Raw genomic sequence first — 24,851 nt, forward strand, 5'->3', positions numbered from 1 at the left:
GTGGATGACAAGGTGAGAAATTTGTTTGGAGTATAGGAAATAGCCTTTGCAAATGCAATGGTAAATGCAGCGGGAGTGTGGTTGGTGTGTTTCAGGAGGTCCAGTGAAGCTAGTATGGCTGAAGTGGAATGGGAACAAGGAAAAATGAGAACAACAGAAAGGTTCAGATCATGTAGGACAATCAAAGCTATTGGCTATACGTACCTCCATGAGATAGGAATTAACCACCATGAGATAGGAATTCACTGGAAGGATTTGAGGGATGGAATAATATATATGATTTGAGGGATGGAATAACATATATATATATATATATATGTATATATATTAAAGTACTATGGCCCTTTTGTGGAGAAATAGGATATTTGGAAATAGGAAATCAGAGATAGAGTTTGAAGGCTATGAGGTCATTCAAGAAATGGATTATTGTATTTTAGGAAAGGATGACTATTCTGGTTACCTATAAATTTGGAGCAAATGATCCCAAACTTTGTGGCTTAAAGAACAAATACTTTATTGCATGTCACATTTTTGTTGGTCAAGGATTCAGACAGGACTCTCAGCTGTACAGTTCTGCTTCATAAGGAAGGAATAAGGGTCAGGCACAATAATTTTCATAGTAGCACTATTCACTGTAGCAAATTGAAAGTATATTCAGCTGATAAATTATTTGGAGGATCCAAGATAGCTTCACTCACATGCTTCATACCTTGAAAAACACATAAAGAAGACTGGGCTTAGTTGAATCCCTCTCCCTCCATATAGTCTCAGGGCCTCTGCACATGGTCTTTCCAGTGTGCTATTCAGACTTCTTACATAAAAGTTTACAACTCCAGGAACAAGAGTCCCAAGACACCAAAAGTGGAGGCTGCCAGTGTCTTAAGCCCTGGGTCTAGAAAGTGGCATACCATCACTTCTGTCATTCTATTTGTCAAAGCCAACACAGAGCCCACCCAAATTCCAGAGTAGGGGACTTAAACTTTACCTCTTTATGGGAGGTCTCTCAAAGAATTTGTGAACAGATATAGCCTGCCATAGACCAAGAAGTAGAGATTGTGAGAAGTAGTTCAATTCCACATAATTTTTAATGTTTAGCTTATAGGTTTGGCTAATGGATTAGAAATGCATTTGAGCAGAAAAGAATCAGTGATGGACCCATGATTTTTATCTAGATAGTTGAAGAATGGTGCTGCCTTTTACCAGGGAAGGGAAAATTGTGAGAAGAAAAATTAGAAGTTTCATTTTGTACATGTAAGTTTGAATTGTCTGTTTGACACCCAATTGGACATACCAAGTAGACAGTCAGATATATGACTCTGGAGTTCAGGAAAGAGATCTGAGTAGAGACTATATGCATAGGGGCTATATTTAAATTAATGGGACTGGACGAGTTTCATTTAGGAAGAAGTGTAGTTGGAGAAGAAATCTAATTAATGGGCCTAGCAATTATAGAAATGGGGAGAAACATGCAGAGCAGCCAAGAAAGGACAGGTTGTGAAGTAGGACCAAGGGAAAATGATACCTAAGAAACCTAGAGCATCTAGTGGATGGAATAGGGAATGATCAAATTGATTAGACATGGCTGATTACATAGATGTAGACTGAAATTTGATTATTATTTTGACTACTTTTATAGGAACTATTTTGTTTGTGTCATAGGAACAAAAACTTAAGGGAGTGGCTGCAAAAACATAAAACATTGATTTTGTCCCACATTAAGAAAACCAACCAAACAAAAAACATGAGTAGAATAAGTAGAGAAAGCTAGCATGGAAATATTCATAACACATTATTTAATATGCCTCTTATCTGCTAACGTGAAATGCCTCAATTTTCAGTCTTGGCCTATATGTCTGAACAGAGGCAAATGGGGGGCCCTGGGCTTTTGTATCAAATTAAGGGAAATTGCTAAAGCTAATGTCTGTGACTTTAAGTCTTTGATAAAGAATCCTGATTAATATTGCTTCTGTCTCTCTGTCACACTGTTAACTATTCAGGTTCCATCACTTTCAATTTCAATGCTTGTTTGGAAGTGTATTGTTACTATTATGCCAAAATGACAAGAGGAATAAATTCCAATTTCAACCTATGAGGGAAATAATCACATTTTAAAGCCTTTGGGCTTATACTTCCCAGCTTGCCATAGTTCACTACATTATCTGTTGTCTTATTAATGTTTCCTGCCTTATCTCTGAAGACATTTGTGCTTGAGCTATTGATTTTATCATGGCAAGACTGCAACTTTGTCTTGGACTAATTTAGTAAGATTTTAGAGGAGCACAGTGAGCCTGGAGGACATTGACCCCACAAATAGGATACTGGGGTTCCGGACCTAGAACTCACCGGAGTGGAGAATTCCCTGCTACTCACTGGATGATATTGATGACAATGATGTTACTGGTAGTAATATCATCTGCACACCATGCCTGTGAAAAAAGAGATGCTTTGCTACATTAGTATATTAAACATAATATCTCATAGACTCCTTTCTATAGATTGAGATAGGTCTTATTTTTTTTAAATATATTTTATTGATTTTGTACAGAGAGGAAGGGAGAGAGATACAGAGCTAGAAACATCAATGAGAGAGAGTCATCGATCAGCTGCCTCTTGCACACCCCCCACTGGGGACATGCCCGCAACTAAGGTACATGCCCTTGACTGGAATCGAATCCAGGACCCTTCAGTCCCCAAGCCAATGCTCTATCCATTGAGCCAAACCGGTTTTGGCGCGAGAGGTCTTATTATTTTTGCCATTTTACAGGTGAGGAATCTAGGCTTAATGGGTTGAGTAATGTATCTGGTGTCACACCTGCTCTGTGCCATCAAGTAGGGAAATCCTGAAATGTCCTAAGATCAGGATTCAGTCCATCCTGCAATCTGTCCAGTTCAGTTAAGATCCCAGTATTCTTTGGAGAAGAACGCAACACAGGCTTCTCTCCATTGCTGTCTACTCAGCAGTGCTTCAGTTGTCACCAGGCACTGCATTTGCTAACAGAATACTTTTCTGGGCAAATGCTTATATTCACACAAAAATTAAGAGAATTTCTAGAGGACATGGATTTGAGAGAAGTTTGTTTTGTTATTTTGGGGGTGTTGTTGTTGTTGTTGTTAGTTTGTTTTGTTATTCCTCTTTTCTAATTCTAGTCCTCTAAGTTTCAACAAAGAGAAGTTCCAACTCCTCTCCGCTCCTGAGTATTCAAACTGTCTCCTTTCTGAGAACTTGGATAGGACTATTCCTCATGGAAACTAGTAGTTTTGAGTTAAATTAGACCTTTCGAAAATACAATTATTTTCTGTGTGTAAAACAAAACAAAACAAAAAAACAATAGAAATTTCAAATGGCAATCCTTGAATTTCTCAAGTAGTAGTTTTCTGAAAGGGACAGCCTCAAATGTTAATGATGCTGTTGTGACAAAAGAAAATGTTAGCTTTATCAATTCTCAGATTTTTAATTATCCTCAGTTCTTTCATGAAGATATTGCATGTATCTTTTCAAATTAAACACTTTTATATTTATAATACTTTAATTTGAATATAAATGAGGAATACCAATATTTTACAGTTCTTTATAAATGAAGAATTCAGCACTGTTAGAAGAATGTGAAACCACTTCACTTGAGAACATTTATTGAGCACCTGTAATATGCCAATTACTATTTTAGATGCTATGAGTAAAAGCTTTCTAACTTCTTATTCTCTTTGAACCCAGTAGCATTATGGAATTAGGAATATGGTGAGACTATAAGCATGAATTGGTACTCTGTAGGTAATAAACTTGTTCACAAAGCACTTTTAAAAAGTAGCCGAGACATCGATATAATTTGCTATTTTGTGTTTGTGCAAAACTAAGCTAGATTTGCTATTCAAAATGTCAGCAATAATGGGAAATGATTTTTTTTTCAGTAAATAATTCCATGCCAATAGAATATATGGGCTGGAAGTAGTTAACCCATTTTGAACCTTACTTCTTATCATTAAAAAATCAATTTTAGAATGATTGTAGCTCCAATAGTGAAAGATAAAACACTAGAGTATTTACTTTAAAAATAGAATAGTTTTATGACCTTGTAACAGGTAAGATAATTTTTATAAATATGCAGATTGCTCTAACTGTAATGGAAAAATATCAATAGATTGAGCTAAATGAAAATAAACTGCTGTTTATAAAGAAAACACATAAAAAGATTAAAAAAGCAAAACATGAACAGGAAGAATTTTAATATGTATATTTGAGAAAGGACTTGTTTTCAGAATATTCAACTAATTCCAACAAATCAATAATAATAATAATAATAATAATAATAATAAAGTAAAGACTACCCTGTACAAAAATGCACGAATGACTTGAATGGCTATTTTACAAAAGAGTGTATATAAATGACAAAACAAACAAATAAACAAAAACATACACAACACACACACACAAAACAACAACAACAAAAACACTAAAGGCTACTCAGTTTAATTAGTCAAAGAGAAATGCAAATTAAACTGACTGTATTTTTAAGCACTCACCAGAATGGTTAAAATGACAAAAGTAGACTATGGAATATTGATAAAGATGTAGAACAACTAGAACTCTCTTATAGTTTTGGGAGAAATAAGAATGATAGACATAAAACTATGTCTAGAGTCTACTAAAGTTGAACGTAATACATACATTAAAATTCAGAAATTACACTTGTACATATATACCAAAGGAACATGCTCACATATTTATTGTAAGACATGTAAAAGAATGTTTATAGAAGGATATTTAAAATAGCCCTAAAGTAGAAGTAACTCAATTTCACATTAATAGTAGAGTGGATATTCCTATGATTGAATGCTATATTTCAAAGAGAATAAAGGTATTGATAACAGTATAGATAAATCGTATGAGTTTATATAACATTTTATTCACTATTTTGAGCAAAAGAAGCCAGAGACAGTCCAGCCAGAGTGGCTCAGTTGGTTGAATATAGTCTCATACACTGAAAGTTTCACAACAATGCTTTTTTCTCTCTCTAAGCATGTCCTTGGATGAAAATTAATAAAGAAAAACTTAAAAAGAAGCCAAGTACAAAAATATTATTTTATTTATAAAATTAATCTGGGATCAGAAGAATCATGGTTATTTTTTGTGGAGGTAATATCTGAGAGAAAAGTAAGGAGAGCTGTGGAGTGCTGTTCAGAGTCTATTATTTGAATTAAATACTTTGGGTACTCTTCCGTGTGCATGGTACACTACAATGAAATGTGCTTATAAAGATTAGAAATATAAAGGAAGGAAGAAGTATTTGCAGATAACATATTGCCCAGAATTGATTTCTTTAAAACAAAAAAGCTCCACTTTTTTAAAAAGTGGTGTTTTTTTTCAATTACAGTTTACATTCAATGATATTAAAACGTCTTTCTAGTAGTAACAAAATGCCCACTTCAGTACATTGCCCTTCATCAGTGATTATTCTAAGTTGAGCAATAATTTGTTAATCATATTTGTTTGTATTTTGGGCTGGAAAAAAATCATAAAACTATTATTAAATTTGAAGAATAGTGTTTGTATGAGCTGAGACATTGATCTTTTCTTCCATCAAACTTGAACTGATGGATTTCTATCTGACAGCTCTTGGATTGGACCATACACCATTGCCCCCTGGCGCTGAGGCCTTTGGGCTGGCAGTGGAGCAACACTGTTAGCTCTCTGGGTGTTCTCTTGACCACTGCAGATCTTGGAACTTTTTGACTTCCATAATTACCTTAGCCAATTCCTTATAATCCATCTAGTTCTCTCCGTACATAAATCCTAAATGCTCTTTCTCTGACAATTACAGGCATCATTTGAAAAAGATTTGTGTGTGTGTGTGTGTGTGTGTGTGTGTGTGTGTGTGTTTATGCTCACTGATTTTTTTTTTTTTTACAAAGTATGGGTGAATTCCAGGAAATGGTTCAACAAGAGTGCATAATTGCATATTCTTATGAGTTTACACTACTATGATTCACATATAACTAACATACAGCAATTTGTGCAGACAAAAGCAGTATGTGTTTCAAGGATATGCTTTGAAATTTTCATAAAGAAATCTAAACCGATAGATTTTTGTATTTTTATCTCAAATGTCCTTGTTTAAAGCCCTGAAGTTTCCATACTGAGGAGTTACTAGTATATGAAATCTCAGCTAGCAAAAGCTTTAAACTCTAAAAAATGTAGAGCCTCAAGAGAGACTGTTTTACTGAGGTTGGAGGATGACCTTGGCCCATTCATCCTCTCCATGGGCAGTAACTTGATTGGCACATCAATTTAGCTTTGAGGAAATAAAATAGAAGACAGGAAATAAAATAGAAGCAAAAAATAATACCAATGCTTTCTTCAAGATAATTTTTAGTTGTGTGTATTTCTTGTTTTCTGAAACACTGACATCTTCCTCATATTTTTGGGAAACACCATTTCACAATCACTGCTTCCTGGAATTTTTTGTTGTTGTTAATTTCACAAGAGGATCCTTTTTCCATTGCCTTTTTTTTTTTTTTTTTTTTTTTTTTAAAGAGAGGGAGTGGAAGGGAGGGGAGAGAGAGAGAGAAAGATCAAACATCCATGTGAGAGAGATGTATCAATTGGTTGCCTTGTGCATATGCCCAGACCAGAGCTGCGGATCGGGATCGAACCTGCAACCCAGGTACATGCCTTTGACTGGAAATCAAACCTGAGACCACTCAATGCTCAGGCCAATGCTCCAACCAGGGCTGCTTCCTGGAACTTTTACAATCTATTTAACACAAGTTAGTGCAATATGGAAAAACAAACATAAAAAAGAACACTCACTTTTTCACAAAGTGAACACTGAGTTCAAACCACTGTATTTTATATCATTCCTTATCACACCTCCAGATTACTTAGGCTTTCATCATCATATGACTCAAATATACATGTCAAGCCTGACCTGGTTGTCAAAATCATCTGTTGACCTCTGTCCCTTTGATTACAGAGAGATTGCCAAATCTTACTTTGTTATTTTTATTATTATTTTTTAATTATTATTATTTTTTTTGCCTTCTATCTCTTTAAATTAAGAGAAATGGCTTCAGTTTTTTTGGGAAAGAGACTGTTTACTGAACTTCCATCCTGTAGATTAAGTTCTAGTTTCTAAAATAATTTCTTGTTCTAGTTATACCATCATAATTTGGCTTCCTAAATGTGCATGCATTTTGTCAAAATTAATAAAAGGATGAGATATTGGGAAAGGATTATTTTTATAGTTTAATGGCTATATTTTAAATTGTAGGTGTCCCTTGAATTTGAGGATGTTATATATCATTAAATAACTTAATGGTTTGATGTCCTGACTTCTTTCTCCATCTGCAGATAGTCATGTACAATGAGTATTAAGTAATTGGTTGGACACAGGGTGAGGCAAATCCTGCTAAAAAATGGCTTGAGTACAGCTGTGAAGAGAACATGTAAATATAAAAATAATTATGGGTATACTTTGACTTTCTAGGCACTTATATTTTCAATTCTCATAGCAACCTTAAAAGCTATGTGCAATTATCATCCACATTTTACAGGTGGGAAACTGAAACATATATGAAAGGTAAATAATCAAGAGAAGAATGGACTTATTTTGGCTTCAGGAATATGTTATGTAGAAGGTTGGAGTGATTTGAGACTTTGTATAATAGAATATCTGTGGATGTGTTTGGTGGTGGGTAACTTTGCAGTGTGGACCATAGGTTTGAGGAGAGGTGGGAAGAGAGTTATAAGAGAGGAAACCAAGTGAACAAAGTGTGTTGGAGGAGTATTTTCATCAGTCAAATAAATTGAATGGAAGCAAGTGCTTTATATAGATAAATTAAAGTAAATAGGTAAAGATTTACTTGTGAGGCAATAGGGAATAATAGGGTTTAGAGTATTGTGTATTTTCTGCCAAAGATAATTCACATTTATTAAAAACAAAAAAGAAATGCATCTAAAACAATAATCAATACTATGTTCTTCAAAATTTGTTGGAGAAATATAGTTGAAAACACAGATAAGGAAATGTTGTGGAAAGTTTAAAAAATTACAATTTGGAGACTTTAGATAAACAGTTATGAATTTTTAGCATTACTTTCTGAATGAATTTCCTAATTCTTTTATAATGCCAATATTTGATATAGGAATATGAAGTTCAGACTGGTTAGTTCCATATACTCTGTCAATAAAAAAAATTTTTTTGACCGAGGAGTATGATAAGTATCAGATGCCTTAAATCTAGTTGTAAATTGATATTTGTAATGCTAGGCAACCTGCCAAATATATTATGATTGATTGCTGCATAACATCATCCTAAAACTTGGTGGCTTAAAACAGCAATAATTACCTATTTTCTCTTATGTTTTCTATGGGTCTCAACTGGAAGACATGAATGTTGGAGGTCAGAATTGCCTAGAGTCTCATTCACTCACAGATTTGGTTGGTGGGGGGCAGCCATAAGAGTTTGGTTGGTGTGCCGACACCGGGCCTCTTCATATAGCCTCATTCCTCACAACACGGCTGGGTTCCAAGAGCAAGTGTCTCAAATTAGAGGGTGAGCCAATCGGAGGTCATTCTGCTTTTTATCACCCAGCTTCAGATGTCAGGAAGCACTCCTTCCTTTACATGTTATTGATCAAGGAAGTTACAAGGGGCCACCAAGGTTTAATAGGGCGGGGAACATAGATTTCTGTGGAGCATTGCCATCACATGTTAATAGACATGTGCAAGAATGGGTGCATTCTGTGTGTGTGTGTGTGTGTGTGTGTGTGTTACTATATTATCATTCTTTAAAAATACAATCTGCCATTCCATCTGAGGGTTCTAAAAATTGCTCGGGCCTGGCGACCAGGCAGAAAGCAGAGAGTCACATTTGTCTCAGGGAGCTCCTGGAGGTATTTTGTTAAGCATGGCAGGTGTTAGGCCATCTCACAAGGGGGGACTTTATTTTGTTTCTTTTAGCTGTGCATTTTTTGTAAGTATTTCCACTTGAGAAACTGGAAATTTTATTCCTGGAACATGACTGAAATCATCTAAAAATAAAACAGTTGTGTCAAAGATGAACTAACTGTCCAGAGTGGCATTACAATTGTTTGTAAATCTCATGAGATTTGGGCATGTTGAGCTGCCAAGGCTAAAATTAGTTGCCTGGCACAAATACAACTCTGGAGGTTGGTAGATGCTTTAGAATGATGTTATTTGTTGTTCAAATGAAAACTACCTCTTCAGTGCTGGGTGCTGACTGTTGCCCAGTGTCAGGGAGGGTCCTTTAGACTCACCAACAGCGGTGGCTGTAATTGTTTAGGCATTTGACCCAAGATTTGTACCAAATAGTGCAGGGATCTGTTGGAAGACTCAAAGATTGTCCTGATTTTCTTTACTGGTTCAATTCCATACATGTTAAATATCTGCTGTGGGTGAAGCACTGTGCTATGATGAACATTCAGAGATGAGCATGGCCCCTTCTGTTCAGTAATGTATCTACCAAGAGGAAAAGACATGCAAATAGGCCATTTCATGGGCAGGTGGGAGGTGCCCTGCTGAACGATAAATGAAAGGGGAGTCTTCTAGGCTGAGGGGAAAGCATGGGGAAAAAGTGGAAACTCAATGCCACCGGGGACTAATGTAAATTATAGAACAAAGTGGGATGTGATAGGAGTTGAGGTTTTCGAGGGAAGTAGCATCCAGGACATAGAGAGTTTATTATTGAGCGACGTTACCTAAACCAGATAGATACAAGGCCTTCCCTTCCTTGAGTTCTGATTAGACTCTGGGTAAGCGATTTTTATAGGAGGGTATCTAAATTATAAAATTTAAGGACCAGAAATAATCTTAGAGGTCATGAAGTAGCTATATAATTCTAGTTAATTGTAGGATAATAAATTGGCCCATGAAAGTGATAGGATATCACAGTTGATTAATAGAGGGAAAAGTTAATTGCTAACATTTTTCTTACTCTTATTCTTAAATTTTAAAAAAGTATTTTATGACTGTTATTTGGAATTAATTATACTACATTTATATTGCTTTTCTGTTCTATATGCAGTATCCAATTTGATGCTCAAGCAATTTATTTTCGATAGGCACAGTGTAGATTATCTGTATTTTAAGATGAAGTAAAGTGTATTTTTGGGTGAGTTGTGAATATTACATGATCAAAATCTATCAATTTTCATAACCAAAAGTAAGTAATTCTGACTTGTGACTTTAAATCACATGTTTAAAATGAAGGTCTTCCAAAACAGTACACGTCTGTGTTTATTAAGAGCCTTCTATTTGGGAGGTCCTCTGGAAGCTCCTTGCATGCTTATCTTATTTAACCTTCCCTGTGATCTCCTGATATGGGTGGTGTGGTGTGCAGAAAGTAGGGCAAAGAGACACAAGGCCGTTTCCTCTGTGATCAGAGCAGAATGGGGCTCAAAGATATCCTATGGGAATCCAAGCCCCTGGCCTTTCTTCCTCACTAGATTGGCCCAGCTGTTGTTATGTCTTTCAAAAAGTATTCTCAAAAATAAAATAGCAGTGCATTTGCCCATTCCCCATAGGAAATGACAAGTTCAATTGTTCAAACAGTTTAAAAATCAATGGACTTGAAATGCTGAATAAGAACAAGACAGATATGTCAATTTCTCTGCTGTGCTTGATGGATATATATTTTCTTATTGAAGTGGGCCTAATGTTTTACTATTTAAATTTTAAGTCAATAGACATGCAGCACACATCACTGCATTGTAGCGTAAGAAAATTTTGCTGACTTAAGAGGATGAAAAGCAGGGTTTTCTTTTTGTTTAAAAAGAAAGCTTACTTTTTGTTTGACTTCTTTAATATTTTCATTCCATTAAGAATTTCAGCTGCCAAAACCTGATTGGCTCAGTGGATAGAGCATCGGCCTGCGGACTGAAAGGTCCCAGGTTCGATTCCAGTCAAGGGCATGTACCTTGGTTGTGGGTACATCCTCAGTGGGAGGTTTGCAAGAGGCAGCTGATTGATGATTCTCTTTCATCGATGTTTCTAACTCTCTATCCCTCTCTCTTTCTCTCTGTAAAAAAATCAATAAAATATTAAAAAAAAAAAAAAAAGAATTTCAGTTATATTACTCAACACTTCAAGATAGTGTTTCAAGTTAAGCATATAGATTTCAGGTACTTGTTACCTTTACTTTTAGTTTTGGGATCTTTCAATTCCCTGTCATCTTGGAGTTCACACTTAGATAGGGAAAATATAAAAATGTTTTATATTGATGTGTGCAAAATTATCTTAATATTGAAGAACATTATGCAGAGCAGGTATATGAATGCATAGACTGTAAAATATTTCCATCTCCAAAAAAATACTTTGGTTCAATACATAATTCATAAATAAGTCTATTTAGGGAGTGAAAAGCATTGGGTTTCCTTTTTTTCAAAAGTGATATGAAGAAATTTTCTGAAGTAGTATTTGTAAGTTAATATGCCTATGTTTAGTTGTTTTCTAAATTTTTTTTTTTTATTGATTGCAGAAAGGAAGGGCGAGAGAGATAGAAACATCAATGATACAACCTGGGCATATGCTCTTAACTGAAATTGAACCCTGGACCCTTCAGTCCCTAGGCTGACGCTCTATCTACTGATCGAAACTGGCTAGAGGGATAGTTTTTTATTGTGAATTCTAGTAATTCATCATTAAATTATAGTACAAATTCTGACAATGAACTCTTAACCTGGGATTCAGATACTAATTGTTCTCCCTTATTTATTCTTTTTGAAAATAATAGAACAGCTCTGGCTGGGTGGCTTGGTTGGAAGTTATTCTCATATATCAAAAGGTTGTCTGGATTCTGTTTCCAGTCATGGAACATACCTAGGTTGTGGATTCCATCCCCAGTCAGGGCATGTATGGGAGACAACTTATCAATGTTCTCTTTCTCTCCTGTGTGTGTGTATGTGTGTGTGTGTGTGTGTGTGTGTGTGTGTGTGTGTGTGTTTCTCCCTCTCTCACTAAAAATCAATAAACATATCCTTAGGTAAAGATAAATAATAATAATAATAATAATGATAATAATAATGATAGTATCATCAAGTCTTTCATCTCTCAGTATTTAACATAAGATCCTTAAGTTACTCATACTAAATACTAGTTCTAATAATGTTATTTTCTAGACAAAATCATCTCAGTGAACTTCCTGGATTATAATCTTATCTCTGCCACTTCCTAGCCATGTGAATTTAAATTACTTAGCATCTCTGGGCTTTCATTTTATCTTCTGTGAAATAAGGATAATAATAAAATCTGTTTTATAGGGTCATTATAAAGATTCACTGAGTAAGTTTTTGTTTTAATAAAGGATAAAAATTAAGTTCATTAGCCTTATTTTTAAGGCTCTTTACTATTTAATTTAATAACACTTTCCAAAATCTATATTCTGCTTTTAGAAAAAATGTAGACTCCAATTAACTTCTGAACATGCCTAACTTTTAGTGTTCCTTATTGCCTCCCACTTTCACACCCTGCAGTTTCCACTACATTTAACTAGAACACGTCTACCTATGTTCTCCTTACCAGAATCCACTAATATTTGATGTCACCTAACCCAGCCCAGATAGTATCCATACATTTTCAAAGTATAGGAATGTCCAACACAATACAAACTCTATTGCCACTTCCCACAGGCTTAATCTGAGGCTAGAGCTTAAGGCAGTGATCCTTAGACTAGCTAAAAGGCCACAAGTCAATAAAGTATCAGAATTATTACAATAAGTAAAAATAAGAATATGTATAAAATCTAAGACTATTTCAACCTATTCCAATACCAATTCAATGATAGTATTGAACGTTTTTATAGTCAGTCCTTGATTAGCAGAGAATATGTATGTGTTTTTATATGTTCCTCTTCTTTCACCTGTCATACTCATTGTATTTAAAAGAAAATATAAATGTTTTTATAAATTAAGGCAGCCCCAGAATGATCTATAAGAAATTGAAAATACGCCTCAGTGTCACAGTGTCCTTAGAACTCTCTATGCATTATAATTTATCGATACATTATAAAGTGTGAAAATGAACTTTATTTGGTTAATTTGATAAGTATCTGGAAACTGATTATTGAAAAAATGAAATGTGTAATACACACACATTCAGAGGAAGATTATTCAGTCTTAAAAAAGGAACTCCTGTCATTTGTGATAACATGGATGTACCGGATGGCACTGTGGTTAGAGAAATAAGCCACAGAGACAGAGAAACACTATCTGGTATTACTTATATGTGGGATCTAAAAAAATTTTCAAAATCATAGGTACAGAGAGTTGCCTGGTGGTTGGCAGGGGCAGGATGTGGAGGAAATAGAGACAAGCTGATAAAAGGAACAGACTGAGGAACACAGAGGGAAAATGGAGGTGGAGGAGGGGGGAAAGAGATTAACTGAGGTACTTATATGCATACATACATAGCCCATGAACACTGACGACAGTGAGGTGAAGGCCTGAGAGGGACAGGGCTGGGGAGGAGGGGTCAATGGGGGCAAAAAGGATATCTGCAATACTTTCAACAATAAAGCTAATTTTTTAAAAAGGATACAAACTTTCAGTTATAGGGTGAAGAAGTTCTCAGGATCTAATCTAATGTATAACATGGTGACTAATTTTGTTAACACTTATTATATAATTGGTATTTGTAAAGAGAGAACTTAAATGTGCTCTCTTTCTCTCTCTCTCTCTCTCTCTCTCTCACACACACACACACACACACACACACACACGAAGGTAAATGTGTGAGATGACAGTTGTTAATGAGCTCATTAGTGGGAATTCTTTCATTATGTATATGTATATCAAATTATCATGTTTTTTACTTTAAGTATTAAAATTTTATTTATCAATTATACCTAAATCAACATGAAAAAATATACATTTCTTTAAAAGGAAGATTCCCTTTCTTTTGTTTCCCTTACCTGAGGTGATATATTAGGGAAAATATTGCTATGAGAAATGTCTGAGATTTTACTGCCTAGATTTTTCTTCTAGGGTTTTTATAGTTTTGAGGCTAACATGTAATAATTTAATCATTTTGAGTTTATTCTTGTGAATGTTGTCAGAAGGTGGTCTAGTTTCATTTTTTGCAAGTATTTGTCCAATTTTCCCAACACTATTTATTGAATAGGCTATCTTTGCCACATTGTATGTTTTGCCTCCTTTATCAAATATTAACTAACTATAATGTTCTGGGTTGTTTTCTGGGCTTTCTATTCTGTTCCATTGATCTATATGTCTGTATTTACGCCAGAATCATGCTGTTTTGATGACTATGGCCTTGTAGTGTAGTTTGATATCAGGTAACCTGAGTCTTCTCACTTTGTTCTTCTTTCTCCAAATTGCTGTGGCTATTTGGGATCTCTTTGTCGTTTCCTGTAAATTTTTGGAATATTTATTTTAGTTCTGTGAAATACACCATTGGAATCCTGATAGGAATTGCATTGAATCTATAGATTGCTTTGGGTGGTATGGAAGGAAACTTGACTTGGAATGGTAAACACACAATACAATATAGAGATGATGTGTTATAGAATTGTATACCTGAAACATATATATATATATGAGGGGGGTGTCCCTCAGCCCAGCCTACACCCTCTTCAATCTGGGACCCCTCAAAGGATATCTGACCGACTGCCCATTTAGGCCAGATTCCATTGGGATCGGGCCTAAACAGGCAGTCGAACATCCCTCTCACAATCCAGGACTGCTGGCTCCCAACCACTCGCCTGCCTGCCTGTTAAATTTCCCCTAACTGTTTCTGCCTGCCAGCCTTATCACCCTTATAACCATTCCTCTGCAAGCCTTATCAATGACTAACTGCTCCCCTGCCAGCCCAATTGCCCCTAACTGCCCTCTCCTGCCAGTCTGGTCTCCCCTAACTGCCCTCCCCTGCAGGCCTGGTCGCCCCCAACTGCCCTCCTCAGCCAGCTCGGTCGCCCCTAACTGCCCTTCCCTACTGGCCATCTTATGGTGGCCATCTTGTGGTGGCCACTTGTATCCACATGGGGGCAGCCATTTTTGACCACATGGGGTGGCCATCTTGTATGTTGGAGTGATGGTCAATGTGCATATTTCCTCTTTATTATGTATATCTGCAACATTCCCCAATAAATTCAATTTAACAAAATGGAGGATTTTTATCATTGACTTAATAAGCTAGCTGTATTTTTTTTCTTATTATATACTAGAGGCCTGATGCATGAAATTCATGCACTTGGAGGGATCCCTCAGCCAGGTCTGTGCTCTCTCATAGTCCAGGAGCCCTCGGGAATGTCCAACTGATGGCTTAGGCCTTAGTGTTGACATGGAGGCTGGAGAGGCTCCTGCCAGTGCCGCTGTGCTTGCCAGCCATGGACCCAGCTTCTGGCTGAGCGGCACTCCTCCTGTGGGAGTGCACTGACCACCAAGGGGCAGCTCCTGCACCATTCAGTCTATTTGCATATTACCCTTTTATTATATAGGATTTTCTTATATTTTATATAACCTCTTATAACTTTTATTATGTTTAATTTTTTCATTTATAACATAAAAGTCATTTATGAACCACCTATCTGATGGTTTTATTAAAAAATAAGTTAAGGAGGTGGTAACCATACCACCTCCTTAACCTATTTATTGTTGCCTTTCAGTATTTAGCCAAACAAACATTGAAAGCTGTGTTAAATAGTTTTCAAAATGTAGGAAATAATTTGAGGACCTAATTAGAAAGGAAGAGCCTTTTATCCTATCAGATTTGTGAGAGAGAAATGTTAACCATTAGTACATTCTCTTTTATAACTGCCTCATTATACTTGTAAATGGTGGTGCTTCCTTCAATTGTTTCAAGAAGGTATTTGAATCAGTAAAATGCCACCATGATTTATAACAACTTCGTTCATGTATCCAATTGTGAAATGTATATCTTGGTTTATCACTTTTTAAAGATAGAGTATCTCTTTTCACCTTAAAATGAGGAGTGAAAAGTCCTTCTGTTTGTTTTTTTCACATACCATGCCCCACATGCAGTGGTATAATGTGAAATGTGATCTTTTTTATCTCGTTAGCACTGAAAGGAAGGAGCTAAAAACAAATTGTTCTCATTGTTTTCACTCTAGAGATGACTATTTCACTTCGGGATTTTCCTCATTCTACACAGGAATTTTAGTTTGGGACATTCAGCTGTTTGGAGATGAGAGCTGTGCTAGGGTTCTGATGCTCTGGTAGGGACCCTGACTCTGCCTCACAGTCTGCTGTCACCTTCATGGTCAGTCTTTCTTTCAAAGTCACTTCAAATAAGTAGCAATTTCCTACAGGTGCTTTCCCATTTTCCAACTCATATCAAGGGAGATTGTCTCTGTCTTTTTTAAATCATGCCCAAAAGCATTTAAAAAAAAATTTTTTTTTATTGTTTAAAGTATTAGATATAGTAGTATATATAGTACATATATATCCTCCCTCCCTCCCCCCCAATGACCTTCCCCCAGTCTCCCCTACCCCCTGTCGCATACCTTCATCTCCCTGCCCCCTGGGCTGGGCAGGGGTGCAGAGGATGGGCTGAGATCCGCCCCTGTGCCTACTACAGCCTTGTGGCCCAGAGTTCCTTTCAAGGTGCAGGAACTTGTGCACTGGGGCCCTCGTGCTTTAAATAAAAATGCTGTTCTTAATATGCTAGATGGGTTTTTTGTTTTTGTTTTTAATTAATTCTCTGGCCCACTTCTGTAACTGTATTCCTGCCTCTAAGCCCTTCCTATTCAGGAAGGTTGAAGCCAGTACTAATATTCAGAATTTAGGTTAATTACATTACTATTCAAAACAGAAGGTAGAAGTGAAAAGCAGTTAATGCAAAGCTATTCAGCTAATGTGAAAAACAAAGCAAAACAAACAAACAAGCAAGCAAAAAAATGTAGACATGCATTCAAGGTGAAGTTGTTTACTGCTTAATGTGCCAAATTTTAGGCACTTTAGTATTCAGAACAACTAGAATACTAATTAATGATATATTATACTGAATAAAAGTATTTTCATCTATTAATTATAGGATTATTTCTATAAGGTCAAATTTTACTAACCTATTTTTAATTATAAAATTGCATTTCTTTATATAGTATATTATGATCATTATTAAGCCTTTCTAAACCTCTAGATGGTATTTCATCTCTTAATTCCTGCCATGATCCTTAGTTCTATGGTATGTTTGTCCCATAGAAAACAAAATGGGTCATATTTCTGGTGGATTTTTGGAAAGAGAACAGATCTTCCTTCCCATTATACTTCTTCTGTAATTATAAAGGTATGTAAAAAACAGAATCTCTCCTGCAGAACTCAGTATGCTATGAAGAAAATTAATCCTTGAAACATCTTTTAAAAAAATATGTATTTTATTGAATTTTTACAGAGAGGAAGAGAGAGGGATAGAGGGTTAGAAACATCGATGAGAGAGAATCATCGATCAGCTGCCTCTTACATACCCCCTACCAGGGATGTGCCTGCAACCAAGGTACATGCCCTTGACCGGAATCGAACCTGGGACCTTCCAGTCTGCAGGCCCATGCTCTATCCACTGAGCCAAACCGGTTTCAGCCAATCCTTGAAACATCTTATAGTTAAAAGAGAGGTGACTAATAATCCTAGGAATTCCATAAATTCTAAAAATTATTTGCTTCTCTTCCATGAGAAAGAATATTCTTTGAGTTATACCAATTTTGGCTTCTTTTTTCAAATTATTTGGGGATCTTTGGCAGATTATTCTCTAAACAGATATACTAGTAATGATAAGCCAATTATTCAAGCTTTAGACAATGAAAAGTTTCAAGTTTAGAATACAGAAATACATCTATGAAAATGTGTTCAAAGCCAAGTATATCTTATACTGTTATTCCATTTTTCCTCCTAGGTAATATCTGAGTTACTCTAATATTTAAAAAAATGCTTTATTTATAATGAGGTATATTTGAGTAATGCGGATGTATATATTATTTTTGCAATTAAAATCGGAATAGTAAAAAAAAAATGTCATGTTTTTTTACTATTGTCTTTCCCATTTTCCTGCACTGTTCCTAGAGAATAGTTTAAACTTCAAAAAGCTAGTAGTTTGGATTCTGTTACCACTGTTACCTCAGTCCGAGAATTATATTTTTGCATTGAACTAACTTAGATTTGTAAATTCTCAGGCCTCATGAGCAGCTGGTCTTTTTGGTGCTGAGGCCCGTCCTTTTCTTTGCACAAATTCTAAAAATGAGGACATTTATCTTCAGGCAGTTCTGCTACATTCTAATCCCAGATGTGTGTGGCGCGTATCACAGGCTCATTTTAGCCCTTTGAACAACTATGCTTCAAAGGCAGGTACAAAAGCAGTTTCTAACCATGAAATGGACAGATTTGGAGCGCGGTGGGGGGAGAGAAGGAGGTTTTCACCATAGTTGCCCTTCTGTTTATCAGTTCTAGTTGAATAACTTCCCTTGCGCTACAAAAATTCAAAATTCAACAGCCTCAAAGTATTCTATTTTAAAGCTGTACTCTCCCTTTATTTAAACCATGAATGTCTGATGTGTCAATATGAATTTTTTTAGCTATAAACTATCGTTTATACTTTAGAACTAACAAAACGTTAATACATATTTATTATTGGATTTTATTCTTTATATAAACAAGCTATTTTGCGTCCTAAAATGCTAATAGCTGCAGTTCTTTTTATTGAATTACTTGGTGAAGTGTGTATCTAATATTCTAAAAAATCTTGGAGTCCTTTCCAGTTTGAATATTAGTGCAGATATTTGTTGAAATTGAGCGCTCAGGTGATAGGATCATATTTTGATCCTGAAAACTCACATTTTTGTTTTACCGCAGAGACAGATTAGTTAAGAGGTCACTCTAACTCTACTATTTTCTGAAACAAATTTTTATTGGATAAACATGTGAGCATTGGGTGTACTTTGTGAAGATTATGGGTAAAATATCCAGTTAGCACTTCAGCAAAAAATAAATAGCATATACCATAAGTCTGTTGTTTACACATGAATTTATACATGAAGCTTGGATATATGCATGTTGCCCCAGTATATATAGAGTGAAGCAAACCTAGTAATTTTAAAACAAAGATCACATTTTGTTGTTTAACTGCTTGTGTCTTGAATACTCATGGAATGCTTTTAGTATTTTCTAAATGAGAAATACTACATTTTATGGTCAAATTTTACAATTGTTTGGTAGCACATGCGTTGAAATTAGTTCAAAATTCGAAGAGTAAATTTCTCCTTTTCTATTTTCTTTCTTTCTTGGAGTATAAATTTTAAATCTTAAGTTATCTTATGAAAGGTCAGACTTTGTATTTTTCCCAAGAATTCTGTAAGCATATTACTAAAATTTATGATTTAAAGATCCCAAACATGTTTCCAAATAATTTACAAGTCCTAGCTGGTTTGGCTCAGTGGACAGAGCATTGGCCTGTGGACAGAAAGGTCCTGGGTTCGATTCTGGCCACGGGCATGTACCTTAGCTGGAGGCTTCTCCCCGCCCAGGCTCTGGTCTGGGTGCATGAAGGAGGCATCCAATCTATGTGTTTCTCTCACATCAGTGTTTCTCTCTGTCTTTCCTTCTCTCTTTCACGCTCCCTAAATAAATAAATAAATAAATAAAAATAAAAATAAAACTCAATGAAAAAATATCTTCAGGTGAGGATTAATAATTTATAGGAAAGCTATTTAGATAATCTACTTTACCTTTCATTTGGGATAAAATAACTAAAGTATAACTCAAAATTTGAGTGTTTGATTTCATTCATATGATTGTTTTATAGGTCCAGTCCATTATATAATAAAATCTAGTTTTTAAAATGTATTTATGTGGTAGGCTTTTCTGGGGTTCTTTGTGTACTCAGCATAATAATATGCTGATACTTGATAAACACTTTTCTTTAAAACCGTAAGACATCATTTAGTTTACCGTCCCTGAAAATTACACTAACCCTACAATTTATTTCTTTATACCCTGACACATGATTCATTTAAGAAATCTGGACTGAGTCTGATAGCCAGCCCTCTGCTGCTTAGCCTGAGAGCTGTGCTTTAATTAGGTTTTTTTTTTCTTTAGCCAATAAAGAAATCTTCTTTGATTCTCAGATAGTGGTGTTATAAAGATGAATAAGAGGTTATCACTTCCCTGAAGAAACGTTAAGTGCAGCCAGTTGGATACTGATTAGAATTTGAATGGAGCTTTCCTTAGCAAAGCCCTTTCTCACATGTGGATTCAATTGATGAATATTTGTAACTTGTGGGGTTCTGGGTGTATGTTTGATTCCTAAGTAAATCTGATGGCTTAATATAGAGACATGTTTTTCTCCAGAATTAGACTGTGACCCTGTGCATGTGACATGTTTTAGAGATGTATGTTGCTGACCTCAAGGGAGACATGATAATGTAGCAAGCTCAGGGTAAAACCCAGGATTCCTCAAAAACCTATTCAAAATCTGTGCTTATATCAGGGGCTTTTTTTTACTTTTTCTTTTGCATCTCATAGTTGTCAGGACAACTATGGGATTATCCCAACTGGGTGGGATTATCAAAACAGACTGTGGGCATTGATTAATTCTGTAAAGGCCAAAATATGAATGTGCATTTGTCAAGAGTTCAGGTTTGGTACTCTCTCCTCTATGAGATTCAGGTCATCTTTTGTCTTTTCCCCCATGGCTGCTTCCAAGTATAAAGTTTAGACATTTTCCTTCTGACATTCAGGGCAGGAATACTCTGGATACTTGAAACAGGGGTTAATGATTTGCTTCAAACATTTCCCAGCTAATTTTCAAACCTTTTCCACTTTGGGTTTAGCCGTGTCTGAGACTGTGTGTGATACACATGAGGGGAATGAAGGAAGGAGTTGTTCAGCTTGTCCTTGGCAGAGAAGTCCTGTTGCTGAATAAGATCACAAGTTTTGGCTAGAGTGGCTTGGTAATAGCTTTTTCCACTGTGCAAAGCCAGGCAATCTCTGCCAAACAGCAGAACAGAATCTATACTGTCAAAATGGAAAGAAGAAAAAAAAAGTGGCGGCAATTACGAAGCCGGGGGGGTTCTGGCGGCACACTTAGAATCTGGCATTTTCACTCCGCTGTGCGGAGGGAAGGGTGGCCACCACCTAGAGCAGTGTGGTCTGCTGCTGTGCTGCCCGGAGACCATGTGACCCTGAGAGTGAGGACAGTGTATTGGTGCTGGGTTCAGAATCCTTTATTGTGGGTCCGATGAGAATCTCTACAGTAAAGGTTTTGACATGCATTGTTACTGCACTGCTCTTCAGTTTAGTAACAGGAATGATAGCAAACACTTAAGTGCTTTAAAGAGTGTTAAATCTTTCCCATGTATTAGCTCATTTAATTCTCACGTTAGCCCTGTGAAGTTACTATGATTTTTTTTTTTAAACCTCCCTTTCAGAGATGAGGAAAGAGAGGCAATAGGGAAGTAAATACCTTGTCGTGTGTCACAAAGCCAGCACTTCTGCTCCTTTCTCAGTGTCTTGGCATGAAGAATAATATCGTAATGTTAACAGAAAAATCTACATTCCCTTTCTTAAATCCTTATGGCTCTTTTTTAATGGCTTTTTGGGCAAATATTTTTTTAGGGGGAGGAAAGAACAGAGGTATGCATATTTCACCAGAAGTATTAATACAGATAACAATTTTTACCATTTCTTTGCTTTTCCATTCTAACAGTATAACTTTATGAATCTCAGATTTTTGCCAATATCGCTAAGAGTATTTAATGTAGATCTAATGTGAAATGTGGTTGGGTACTTTGATTGCTCACCTTATTTTTTGCGTGTTCACTTTGTTAAGTGTTTGAACCATAAAATTTTTAATACTGGATAACAATTAAAAAGTGCCTGCATAATGCTATTCATTGGAACATTTTTAAAATCATGGTTTTGCATTCAGACTTTACCATTCATTATTAATGAAAATGTTTCCCATGATGCACATGTCTGTAATAAAAGCGTGGGCAGGGATTCTTGGTGTTTTATTCCCTAAAACTAGAAGAGCTCCTGGCATGTAATTGGTGCTCAGTGAGTATTTGATGAATGAGCATTCATTATGACTGGGTGCATAATGAAATTAAACACCTTGAGCTTATTTATATGTACAATTTTGCTTTTCCTCCACTAAATAATCAAGGTTATTGTTGATGGAGAAAATTAGGAACAGCATGGGAAGCCACGGGAGCAGAGGAAATTGTACCCTTCCTCAGCCCCTGCCCAGGCTGGCACTTTTAGAGCTCTTTGAAGAAGACGTCTTTCTCAGTCATCTGAGTATTCTTAGTACTGACAGCATAGTGATATAACCGTGAGGGAATGGTTGTGCAAACTAAATGACTTAAACTCCTGTCTTTTTATTAATATCTGAGTTTTTTAAAAATCTCGGTCACTGCAGAGTTTGGGGAAGATGTCACCAAAGGCTTAAGGCAAGAGTGAGGGGTTGCACATTTGGGGAGCAACCATCTAGCATCTCTGAATTGGATGCAGCAACCTCGACCCCATTGGGCTCAGAGGTTCTGTACTCGCTGCCCTCTGGCACTTAGAGTTCTGACAGTATCACTACCAAGAGATCACTTACTTAGGCTCTGCTGTAACCATTTCTGCCGCTCAGATAGGGCTAGTCTTTGGTTCACAAGACCTAGGGTATGTTTCTCTGAGGTTGGCTCAGCCCATTAGCACCTCATACAATGAGCTTAGGTTTCCTGAGGCCAGGCATCCCTTTAAATATTGGAAGATTATGGGCATTTCAAGAAGCTATTCTACACCACCACTTTACTGAGGGTATTTTTATCCGTTTTTTGTGATATGGTTGACTGGTCTTCCCTTCCGGACTATTGTCCCTAAAGCTGGTGTGCTCATTTGTCTGTTAATGATCACTGGGCAGCTATACTGAAGCAGTATTGATTAATGAGTAAGTGTTAATGTCAGGAAAGTTTCCAGTGATTTGCTTTAGCATTCTTTTCTCAGAAAGAGCAGGTTCTCAGAGAAATTCTTGAAGACTTGGTTGATTGACTGATGTGTACTTCAGTTCTTAAGTTTTCATTCACAGTTTGTAGTTCTCAACATGCCTGCCCCCGACGTACATGGTTCATATATTAACTCCTCTTCCACTCATGTGTTCATCTCCATCAGCAGCCTATTCCGTCATACTGACTAATGTCCCACCCCCATTCATAAGTTCCTGTACCTGTCTAGTTCAGTGTGTTTTGGAAAGTCTAAAGTAAATACAGCATTTTTAAAAGTTCTCTAATTTTTTTAACAGAAGCTCCATAACCTACTCCCACCTCCCCACATGATGAAACAGGGACACAGTGCCACAGGCAGACAGTGACAACAGGACACCAGGAAATGCCAAGAAGGTCAGCCCCATCTTAACGTGATGTTTGCAGGACTGTGGGCATCACACATCAGCATTTCTAAGAAACATGGGAGTCCAGTATATCATTTGTTACTCAAAATACATACACAATTTTCTATTAACAATTAGAACTCTTTGAGTATTAAAGTTATTAAATAATGACCACAAGTAACATGATTAACAATCAATCACACCATATAATTTGTGATCACCATATAACTTGTCATATTTTCAGTCTGTCTTTTTCATAGAGGAAAATATGTTTAATAACCTCAATGAAATTCAGCAATGTTTTCTTTGTTTCTAAGACTCAAAAAAATATTTTAAGAAGCATATATGGTGTTTTTTCAAATGGCAGGATTTTACTTCCAACGTGCCAGTATCAATTAATTCATGAATATACATGTTTTCTATGAATAAAACCAGTTTACATTTTGATAATTTCTCTTTATTTATATTGACTATAAGAAACTAATAAATTTGGCCATTAAAAACAATAAAAATGCATAAAATTTGTTTGTTTAAAGTTAAATATTGAGTTAATGATCAGTTTTTCTTAAATACTGCTTTGTGGTACATAGAACTCATTCATAATTCAGGATAGTCTTGGCTACAACATATGTGACCATAAGAAGGATCATCACCTTTAACAGCTGGGAATTCCTAGTGAAGTGAAAACATGTACAGTCAAGGTCAACAGTGTTCTTTTGTTGCAATTTTCTATTTCCCACCATGAAAGGCTGCCAATAAGGGTTCACTGGTCCCAGTGTTTTTCCATATATGAAAGAACGTAGCTTTGTTTCTCATTAAGCACTCATGCTTCTGGAGCTGTAATTTAATTTCAACACTTCTATAGATATAGGACTCTAGAAATTAGTTGTTTTAAACATGGATACTACATTTTCCACATCTAGGTAAAATCTGTACAATACCATGATAAGTAAACTATTTAATCTGAAGAGTGAATTTATTATACCTAAAAAATTATGTCTGGATAATGTCAAATATTGGAATATAGTGACAGGTTTACAAGTGCTATTTTTCTTTATTCAGTTGTATCCTTATGTCCTGCCTTTGGGGATATTCTGTTTAAAATGAATTCTGCTAAATGGTATTATTCTTTGCAGTTGAGATAAACTTTCAATATTAGCATACAGTGAATTCAATAATGTAATTAGTAAACTATTTCAAGTTAAGGGATTGTAGCAATTATACTGTTTTTTAATAGTTTGTTAGGAGCTATGAATTAAATCTTCATTTTAATATGACCTAATTGTAACCCAAGAAGGGAATGTTATTTGGAATTTAGCTACATTTATCCTCTATGTATATATTTATTGTCTAAAGTTTTACATTTGTCTTCTTTGCATTCCCCCACTTGACCCCTGTCCCTCACCACCCCAGCCATTTCCACCCAGGCAAGCCCCTACTGCCCCAGTGTCTGTGTCCATTGGTTATGCTAATATGCATGCATACAAGTTCTTTGGCTGCTCTC

General features: G+C 35.9%; 1 protein-coding gene across 1 annotated transcript in view; it reads left to right on the plus strand.

Moving 5' to 3' along the window:
* The window catches only part of PRR16 (proline rich 16), a 221,783-nt gene that overhangs the window by 73,261 nt on the left and 123,671 nt on the right, over nucleotides 1-24,851 (plus strand). The window contains 3 exon segments of the mRNA XM_084880467.1: nucleotides 23,261-23,323; nucleotides 23,326-23,350; nucleotides 23,353-23,357. Of these exon segments, the coding sequence (XP_084736593.1) occupies nucleotides 23,261-23,323; nucleotides 23,326-23,350; nucleotides 23,353-23,357 (93 nt within the window).

Source organism: Pipistrellus hanaki (assembly GCF_964339955.1).
Source record: "Pipistrellus hanaki genome assembly, chromosome: 4".
In the NCBI taxonomy this organism is placed as follows: Eukaryota; Metazoa; Chordata; class Mammalia; order Chiroptera; family Vespertilionidae; genus Pipistrellus; species Pipistrellus hanaki.